The sequence below is a fragment of the Nicotiana tomentosiformis genome, chromosome 5 (assembly GCF_000390325.3).
Source record: "Nicotiana tomentosiformis chromosome 5, ASM39032v3, whole genome shotgun sequence".
Classification (NCBI taxonomy): Eukaryota; Viridiplantae; Streptophyta; class Magnoliopsida; order Solanales; family Solanaceae; genus Nicotiana; species Nicotiana tomentosiformis.
Genome location: NC_090816.1, coordinates 86604949 through 86615028, shown reverse-complemented (window position 1 = coordinate 86615028; position 10080 = coordinate 86604949). Strand labels below are relative to the sequence as shown.

Here is a 10080-nt window from a genome sequence, read left to right as displayed (position 1 = left end):
TTGATGCCACTAAAAGATGCGTGTATCATTCCAATGTACCTGGGCATGATATTGAAGACTATTTTAAGTTGAAAAATGAAATTGAAACCCTGATCAAGAGCGGAGCCATTCAGTGCACTCCGGCACCACTTAATATGAACCGCAACCCACTGCCAAATTATCGAAATGAGGGAGCTAACATTATCACATTAGATGAAGAATATGAACTGAAGGGAATGATTGTTACTATAGGCAATGCAGAAGCCGCAAGGATCCCTCCTTAAAAGGCTCCGATCATTAAAATACAACTAAGGCCTACAGTTACGGTTCAAACCTATCCACAGTAGCCTACCGATGCTACTCGGGACGAAGAAGATCGGGAGTACAAAACCGTCCTATAGACGTACCAACAAAAGGGAAAGGCCAAAACGACCGACTCTTCCGCAGACCATGGTATGACTAGGTCTGGGAGATGCTACACCCATGAAGATGTCAATCGAGAAAACTCGGGGAGAGAATAAATTCCAAGGAGGAACATAACAGACCTAGAAGCCACTGAGTTCTGGAAAAGAATGTCAAGCAAGAGTATTCTGTCGAAGAGCAGTTGAAGTAAACTCCAGCACAAATATCCATCATGGATCTATTAATGATCTCTGACAGTCATAAGGATGCTTTGTTGAAAGTACTAAGTGGGGTAAGTGTACCAAGTAACACCACTAACGAGGTGTTGGTCGCGACAATTGGGAAAATGATCGAAGAAAACATGATCACTTTCAAAAGAGACGAACTTCCTGTTGAAGGCGCAAGTCACAACAAGGCTCTTCACATCACTGTCAAATGGGGGGACAAAAAGGTGTCCCGAGTGCTAGTAGATGGAGGATCAGGAGTCAATATTTGTCCGCTCTCCACCCTGCAGGAGTGGGAATTTATTTGAGGGAGGTCAAGGAAAGCCACGTAAGGGTGAGAGCCTTTGATGGTTCACAAAAGGATGGTATTGGAGAAATTTATCTCACTTTGAAAATCAGGCCGATCGATTTTCCAGTGTTGTTCCATGTGATGGGTATCTCCTCTTCCTACAATTTGCTGCTGGGCAGGCCCTGGATACATATCGCAGGGGCCATGCCATCTACTTTGCAACAATGTATAAAATTCAAGTGGGGATGCCAAGAGATCGGGGTTCATGGCGAGTGGGGTCACTCCGCCTATCTGGAGTATGTCGTTCCATTCATTGAAGGGCTAGACGGAGTTGCCTTCCATGCCGTGGAAATCATGCAGACTGCTGAGATGGAGAAGACTAAAAAAATTTGGGAATGAAGTCGTTGTATAGATCCAAGATGGCTATGGGGGAGATGATAAAATACGGATACACGCCAGGAACAGGGTTGTGAGCCAAGTCAAATGGTATCATAGAGCCAATTGAACATAATGGGCAAAAAGGAAGGGCTGGGATAGGATATTAGCCTCCGAAAGGGATAGCTCGCACTGTAAGCTCATGGAAAAAGGTTTTTGTGCCAGAGCATGTTGCAAGTTCGGGACAGAGTTCAGCACCCAAAGGTGATATCATCAACGGGATGGGAAAGCTGTTTGTGAATATGATTGAAGAATGTTGTGAAGGAACTGACATCAAGACACCGACTGTCAAGGATGCCAAACCAGGGGAAGAGCTACAGAATTGGAAAACCAGTCCATCTTTGGTTCGCCGGGACTCTTGGTAGTATGGAACTGTAAAAGTTTTCTTTTGAAAAGAGCACGGTCAATTGCGGCTTGTACCGTGCCTGTACCTTTTGTCATTTGCCTATTGTGAACGCTTAAGACGTTCCTTTTGTGATGAAATAAAAAAAATCATTTTCCTAAATATTGAAACTTTGCTTTATCCCTTTATTTATACTTAGTTTTTATTTTCAGTAATCAAACCGATACAAAACCGCGTTCTACGATTATGACATGTAACGAACCCGCTGAGCGCAACGACCTGGATTACGAGGAATATGATGAGAGTATGATGCCAGACAATCTCCGGCAGGATATCCAACAATGGGAGAGTCAGAAAAAGCCCAATCTCGAGGAAACAGAAGTGGTCAATCTTGGAAGCGAAGAAGATGTAAAAGAAAACAGAATCAGCATTCACCTAGAAGCCGAGCATAAGGAAAAAATGATTGAGCTCCTCCGACAGTACGTCGATGTGTTCGCATGGTCCTATGATGACATGCCAGGATTAGGCACTGACATTGTCTCACATCGACTACCCACTGACCCTACCAGACCGCTAGTCAAATAGAAGCCCAGGAAGTTCAAACCTGATTTAAGTCTGAGGATAAAAGAAGAAGTGACCAAATAGATAGAAGCAAATGTAGTAAGGGTCACCAACTATCCAATATGGTTGGCAAACATCGTCTCAGTGCCCAAGAAGGACAGAAATATTAGAATATGAGTGGACTACCGAGACCTCAACAAAGCTCGTCCAAAGGATGATTCCCCTACCAAATATACATATCCTCATCGGCAAATGTGCGAAGCATGAACTGCAGTAGTTTGTGGATTGCTTCGCTAGATACCACCAAATCTTAATGCACGAGTAATACGCAGAGAAGACAGCTTTCACCACGCCTTGGAGAGTCTACTGTTATAGAGTTATGTCGTTCGGTCTCAAGAATGCCGACGCTACCTACATGAGGGCCATGGCGACCCTCTTTCATGACATGATTCATAAGGAGATTGAAGTGTATGTGGACGAAGTTATCATAAAATCTTGAAGGAGTTCAGAGCACTTGGACGACTTGAGGAAATATTTCGAACGCCTACGAAGGTACAATTTGAAGTTCAACCCAGCAAAGTGCGCGTTCGGAGTCCCTGCTGGGAAACTATTAGGTTGTATTATAAGTAGGAAGGGGATATAACTTGATCCATCAAAAGTCAAGGCCATCCAGGAATTACCGTCACCAAAGAGCAAGAAAGATGTCATGAGTTTCCTGGGTAGACTGAACTACATCAGTCGTTTCATAGCCCAGTCCACGGTAATTTGTGAACCCATTTTCAAGCTGCTAAAGAAGGATGCTACCACGAAATGGATAGAGGAGTGTCAGAAAGCCTTCGACAAAATCAAAGAGTATCTTTCGAACCCGCCAGTGTTGGTTCCCCCCGAACCAGGGAAACCATTGTTGCTCTATTTGTCAGTCTCGGACAATGCCTTTGGTTGTGTGTTGGGGCAGCATGAAGAAACTAGGAGAAAAGAGCAGGCCATCTACTACTTAAGCAAGTAGTTCACACCATGCTAGGCCAAGTATACCATGATAGAACTCACTTGTTATGCTCTGACTTGGATTTCTCAGAAGCTAAGCCATTACAAGTCGACATACACTACGCATCTGATATCTCGGCTCGACCCGCTCAAGTACATTTTTCAGAAGCCAATGCCTACCGGAAAGCTAGCTAAATGGAAAATTCTCCTCAGAGAATTTGACATTGTGTGCATAACTCAGAAGGCTATAAAAGGGCAAGCTTTAGCCGACCACCTCGCCGAGAATACAGTAGATGGAGATTACAAACCTCTTACCACGTATTTCCCTGATGAAGAAGTACTATTTGCCGGGGAGGATATTGCAGAATCATACCCTTAGGTGGAGAATATTTTTCAAGGAGCAACAAACTTCAAAGGAGTCGGGATTGGGGCAGTCGTGCTTTCGTAATCTAGACAACACTATCCAGCATCGGCAAATATAAGATTCCCTTATACAAATAATATGGTTGAATACGAGTCGTGCATCCTTGGAATCAGAATGGTAGTCGACATGAACATCAAAGAACTTTTGGTCATAAGAGATTCCGATTTGCTGATACACCAAGTCCAAGGAGAGTGGTCCCCCAAGAATGTCAAGATACTGTCGTACCTGCACCGTGTAAAGAAGTTATGTAAGAAGTTCACAAAGATTGAGTTCAAGCACGTCCCCAGAATTCAGAACGAGTTTGTCGACGCCCTTGCGACCTTATCATTTATGATTCAGCATCTAGACAAAAATTACATCGACCCAATCAAGGTAGATGTCAGGGATCAACATGCTTATTGCTTTCATGTGAATGAAGAACCAGATGGTAAACCATGGTATCACGACGTCAAGAAATTCCTTACGACCCAAGAGTACCCAGAAATTGCTACTAATGGTCAAAAGCGATCCCTCGGGAGGTTAGTAAACCACCTTTTTCCTCAACGGGGAAGTCTTGTACAGGAGGACCCCAGACTTCGGTTTGCTAAGATGTGTGGACGCCGCTGAAGCGACTAGACTGTTGGAAGAAATACATGTAGGGATGTGTAGACCCCACATGAACGGGTTCATATTAGCCAAGAAAAATTTGAGAGGTGGATACTTTTGGATGACTATGGAAAGCGACAATATCCGTTCCGTGCAGAAGTGTCACCAGTGCCAGATTCACAGAGATTTCATCCGGGTTCTACCAAATGAGTTAAATGTAATGGGTTTGCCCTTGCCATTCGCCGCCTGGGGATAGACGTGATAGGACCCATAGAGCCTGCAACATCAAACGAACATCATTTCATTTTGGTAGCTATCGACTATTTCACCAAATGGTTCGAGGAATCTACATACAAAGACGTCACAAAGAAGGTAGTGGCAATTTATCCGAAACAACATCATCTGCAGATTTGAAATACCGGAGTCCATCATCACTGACAATGCTGCTAACCTTAATAGCGACCTTATGAGAGAAATCTGCGAGAAGTTCAGAATCATCGACCGCAATTCCACAACCTAAAGACCAAAAATGAATGGGGAAGTCGAGGCAGCCAATAAGAATATCAAGAGGATTCTTCGAAATATAGTGGACAATCACAGACAATGGTATGAGAAGCTACCCTTCGCTTTATTAGGTTATCAGACTACCATGAGAACATCCACTGGGGCAACACCATACATATTGGTATACGGCACTGAAGCAGGGATTCCCGTAGAGGTCAAAATACCATCCTTCAGAGTCATTCAAGAGGCAAAATTGGACGATGCAGAGTGGACACGGGTCAGGCAGGAACAACTCATGCTCATTGACGAGAAAAGAATAGATGCAGTGTGCCATGAACAACTATATTAGAACAGGATGGCTAGTGCATTCAACAAAATAGTGAAGCCTCACCATTTCACACTAGGGCAGTTGTTTCTGAAGAAAATCTTTCCCCATCAAGAAGAAGCCAAAGGAAAGTTTGCACCAAATTGGCAAGGTCCTTGCGTGGTTCACTGAGCACTGTCAGGTGGAGCTCTAATCCTAGCATAAATGGATGGAATAGTCAGCACGAAGCCTATCAACTCAGACACAATCAAGAGATGCTATGCCTGAAGACAAATAGAGTTAGGGTTTTTGATATAACAGAACTACGTTCAACCTGACTTCCCACAGAGGGATATGTAGGCAACCCACGTAGGGTTCTGTTTCTCTCCCCCTTTCTCTTGTAATAGAAAAACAAAATATCACTTTTGTATGTTGCTCAGGAACTATACCGACTTGATTTCCTCATAAAGGAATACGTAGGTAATCCTCATCGGATCAGTCGTCTTTTGTAATTGAACTACGTTCTGGCCTGATTCCACTTGGATACGTAGGCTATTTGACTTAGACTCGACCATTTTCATTCTTTGTCTCATTATTTGGCATCTGTTGTAATCAGACTATGCTTCGACCTGATTCCATTTGGATGCGTAAGATGCTTGAGTCAGGCTCAGTCATTTTCATCATATTTTATCACCATCCCATGAACTACATTTAGACCTGATTCCATTTCGGATACGTAAGCAACCTGAAAGGGTTCAGTCAGAACCTTAGAAAAGCCTTTGTAATGCACACTTCTAATTTAGAATGCAGTCGCAACAACAAGTGGCCGCATTGTCAGAGGCGTCACGAAAGATCAACATCAATAGAATGAAGTTCTCAAAGGAATACATTCGCATGTGGAGAACTTTTCGTAACATGTCATAATTTAGAACAACGACATTTGCTTTAAAAGAAACAAGTATTTTCAAAACATCTTTTATATAACAACGCATTCTATCTATATGTATATGCATACAATATTTTCAAAACATCATATATATATATATATATATATATATATGTATACAGTAACTCGTTCTATCTCACCAAACTCAATCTCATCTGTCCAAATCCAACCATCCAACAGCCATAACGTTTTACATACTTTATTCTTTAATGCCCAAATTATCAAGGCCGTTGATCATTAGATCCAACGTCCCAGATCCTATCTCTCACTATTAAACCTAGAGACCCCCCCCCCCCAATACCAAAAAAACCCTAATCATTTCACTCAGAGACCTGGCCGCCTCTCTTTCCCTTTTCCCTCTATTTTCTCTCAACTTCACGAACTCAATCAGTCACAAACCTTGCACAAATTAGTGCAAAGTCACAAATCAATAAGAGATTTCATCTCCTTTGCCTTCTGAATCCGCGAATCTTGCCGATTTCATTGCCATTTCATCACAGAAATTCGAAACCCCCAAAGCTTAACCCTAGACTCAAAGATGAAAGCTCAAATCGCCTGACATCAGTTACGATCTTTCAAATCGGAGCCTGAAGTCACCTTTTGCCTCCTGAAGTCCGTGAATCCTCCTGCAAATTCCTTTTTCAATCACAAAATTCAAACCTCTGAATCTTGAAACCCTAGACCCAAAGACGCAACATCAAGTCTCTGATGTTCCTTCATGGTTTGTCAAATAGGAGCATGCATGAAACCTTCTTCAGAAAATCATCATGGAATCCTATACCCAAAGGTCAAACACAGTGACCTCTGGGTTTTAGGGTTTGTCTATTGGTTCGAAGTTTCAACAACCAATTACCCCCCACTCAGATAAACTCAATACTGAATTCCCCCCTTCTGTCTTCTGATTTTCACTCAATTTGCTATCATCATTAGCATGAGTCATCTTCCACTATCTTAGTTAGAATCCTGAAACCCTAAGGCATTGAATACCACTATAAATAGGGCTTTCAATTCTCTCACCTAAAAAAAGGAGATAACCTAAGAACTAAGACCTAACACTAAAGAGATACACACACAAAAAACACTGAGAAGTTTAGCCTTAGGCTTCTCGGTGTTTTCCTTTTCCTTTTTGCTGAGTATTATCGCTGGTCCAAACTCGAGTGTTCTGGGAGCTTGAGCAACTGGAAAGAGCTTTCGTTTGGTCTGCTGCCCTAAAAAAGGTCAGCACCTCTCTCATTCTTCTCTTTTGTTCGTTTCTTTGAATGAGACAAGCATGCGAAGTTAGGTTCTGTATGTTACAGTTATTTTATGGTGTTTAACATGTTAATACTTGTGCTCTGTTAGTTTAATAATTATTTGTGATTAGTTGGCTTTCTTTGAGTCTCTAAATAATGGTCGATTATACTTATACTTGATTCTTGCTAATCTTATTTCCTGAGTTTCCGACAGTCTACATGTTTAAGTTGTTATATGATCATGTTCACATAAACCTTATAGCTTTGTTGGCATGTAGTAACTCTTATCCTTGCCAGTTGCATCTCTATAGCTTGTGAGTTTTTTGAAGTTTAACTTATATTCTGATAACTATGATTGAATAAATCTTAAAGTATTAAGTTTATATTCTTTATCCCTTTAAACCTTGGGCAGAAACTCTAAGTGTTCATCTGTCATCTCCTTTGTTAAGTATGTTAGACTGTTGCTGCTATGAAATTCCATTTTGTTTAGTTGCTTCTGTTAACATGATCTTATTTGAACTAAACCTATCTTTTCTTCTCTGTGTAATCCTATTGAACACATCTGTTAAAGCTATGTCATCTCTCCTTATAATGTGATCATGGTTCTGTTCCTTTCCCTTTGTTATAAAGGATGGTAATTAGATAAACTGAACTTAACTGTTTTCTTGATTAGTCAACACCCCTCAACAACATGCTTATTTAGTATTATATCTCTTATCTCTTATCTTTAGAGTCATCATGCATCTTTGAAAGGGCTGGTATGCATCTTTATCTTTTAAAGAATTGAGTCACACTGCCCTAGTTAAATGATAACTTGTAAAAAAGAAGCATGATCATCTTTGTATTTATGTGCTAACTTAGAATTAAGTTTGAGTTAAAACCTATCCTGATGCAGTGCCTATCCCTTCTCTGTAACTTTTCTTGATCCAACTCTCAAAATGTGTAAGGTTTCCCTATCTTCATAAGGTCATTACTGACCTGAGATGTTTAAGTAGCTAATTAACTACTGCATGTTCTTACTTAATTCCTGATTATACATCTTGTCCAGAACTGCCTTATTCCTTGCTCTCCTGATAACTTTAAAACCAAATCCAATCTCTAATCCTCATAAAGATCCTTGCTGATATTATCTGAAGTTAATGATTTGTTTGAAACTAATACCATTAGGTGTATGATTCTTAGGGATTTCCTATTGAGGTCTGTAAATTTGTGGGCCTACTGAGAAAGTTGATCATGTCTTAGACCTTTGAAACCTCTATATATGATGACTTATTGTTGTATTTCCTTACTCTAACTTTAGATTGTTTTAACATGTTTGTTATGCTTCTAATATTCATTTGTATGAGTTTAAGAATCAGATCTTTATAATTCATGTGATACTATGTTTGTTTGGTAATCCAGTATAGACTATATGTTCTTATGTTAGGAGGGAAAGTATGTATTTTGTGATAGTTAATGCTTTAGCGTTTAATTTAGATTTGAAGGGCCTCATTGGCATATAAAACCATAATGAACACATGTTTGTTAGTGTTTAAGGATATTTGGGAGTGAAGTTTAATTCTAGGTTGGGCTGCCCTCCCCGGCACAAGCATTGCCCTGGGTCTTGAGTCCCTTGGGAATTTTAAAGTGTCAGGGGATCCAAAGGGAGCATCGACCTTGAGTGGAGCTTCCTCCTTAGCCCTTAATTCATTGACGTATTTAGTTCTTTGGGGGCTTAATATTTAATGACAACGAAAGGTTTTTAATGTGAATTATTTGCTAAGTAAAACCACCACATTAATATATAATTCCCACATTATTAATCATTTTCTTGTTTCAATTATTTTTTTATATACCTGTCATGTGTATTAGAATATGCTGAGAATATGGAGTATATTTCTAATGACCTTCTTTATTCTTTTCGGCATGTGTACATTTGGGCATGCTGAGTTCTTAAGGAACTCATGCCCAAACCAGTTCTTGTTGCATTTTTGAAGAGTCCAGTCTTGCCATGGCTGCATCTCTCAAGTCGCTGGGCCTACCTTGTTGGGAACCAATCATCAGAGTCGAGTCCTCTCTCCCTTCTTCTTTTGTTATTGTTCATTATTTTCACAACTTAGGTTACCGCCTTCATATTTTTCGCTTACTGCCTTTGTTGTTATCATATTTTGTTCTCATATATCTAACACCCATATATTAGATTATGTACTTTACTTTCATGCTCTAGTATCACATGAAACTTAGGCAAACCTTAACTAATATAGGACTTAAAAGGAAATAGCTAGTACTTAATCTTCGTCTTCCTGTTAATTCCAACATTTTCATCTTATACACTCACTCTTTCTTAATGATTTTTGAAGCTCAGGTCCTTAATCAGAATGGCAGCCCGTTTCCAAAGAAAATTAGGAAAGAATCACTGATTTTCACTAACAAGGAATGAAATCAGATTTTCATAAAAAAACAGTAACAGACAGTCTCAAATGAATTTCCATAGACTCGCTTCTTCAGATATTTTGAAAACCAAGGTACATTTGAAAATCATCTTTCTTACAAACAACTCTTAAGCTTAATCTAGCAACTATTCTTCAAAATGCTTACTTTCATGACATAATAATTACCAACCTTAAAATCTTTATCACTTTTAAAACCCTCTTAACCTTCAATAACTCTTTATAATCCTATACCCTTCCAATGTCTTATATGCACTCCTTTTAACGTGTAGTAAACTATGCCTTAGTGATGATTAAGCATAGTATAAATAACCGAGCCTTTAAATTAATCTAAGTCCTATGGAGCTACCTCAGGTAGATTTTAAGGGGTGCCTAATACTTTTCCCTTAGAAGAATAAAAACCCTTACCCATAATCTCACCGGTTTGCACAACTGTAAT

General features: G+C 40.0%; 2 protein-coding genes across 2 annotated transcripts; both read left to right on the top strand.

The window, feature by feature from the left end:
- Positions 1 to 3755: 3755 nt before the first annotated feature.
- LOC138892722 (uncharacterized) lies at positions 3756 to 4247 on the top strand. The gene has a single exon (XM_070176458.1). The coding sequence runs from the start codon at positions 3756 to 3758 to the stop codon at positions 4245 to 4247; it is 492 nt and encodes a 163-aa protein (XP_070032559.1).
- Positions 4248 to 4755: 508 nt separating this feature from the next.
- On the top strand, positions 4756 to 5079 carry LOC117273024 (uncharacterized). Its single transcript, XM_033652091.1, has one exon. It carries the CDS (start codon positions 4756 to 4758, stop codon positions 5077 to 5079), a length of 324 nt encoding a protein of 107 aa, XP_033507982.1.
- Positions 5080 to 10080: the final 5001 nt, after the last annotated feature.

Coding starts and splice junctions, on each gene's coding strand:
- LOC138892722 (XM_070176458.1), top strand. CDS start 3,756: ATGGTAGTCGACATGAACATCAAAGAACTTTTGGTCATAAGAGATTCC.
- LOC117273024 (XM_033652091.1), top strand. CDS start 4,756: ATGAATGGGGAAGTCGAGGCAGCCAATAAGAATATCAAGAGGATTCTT.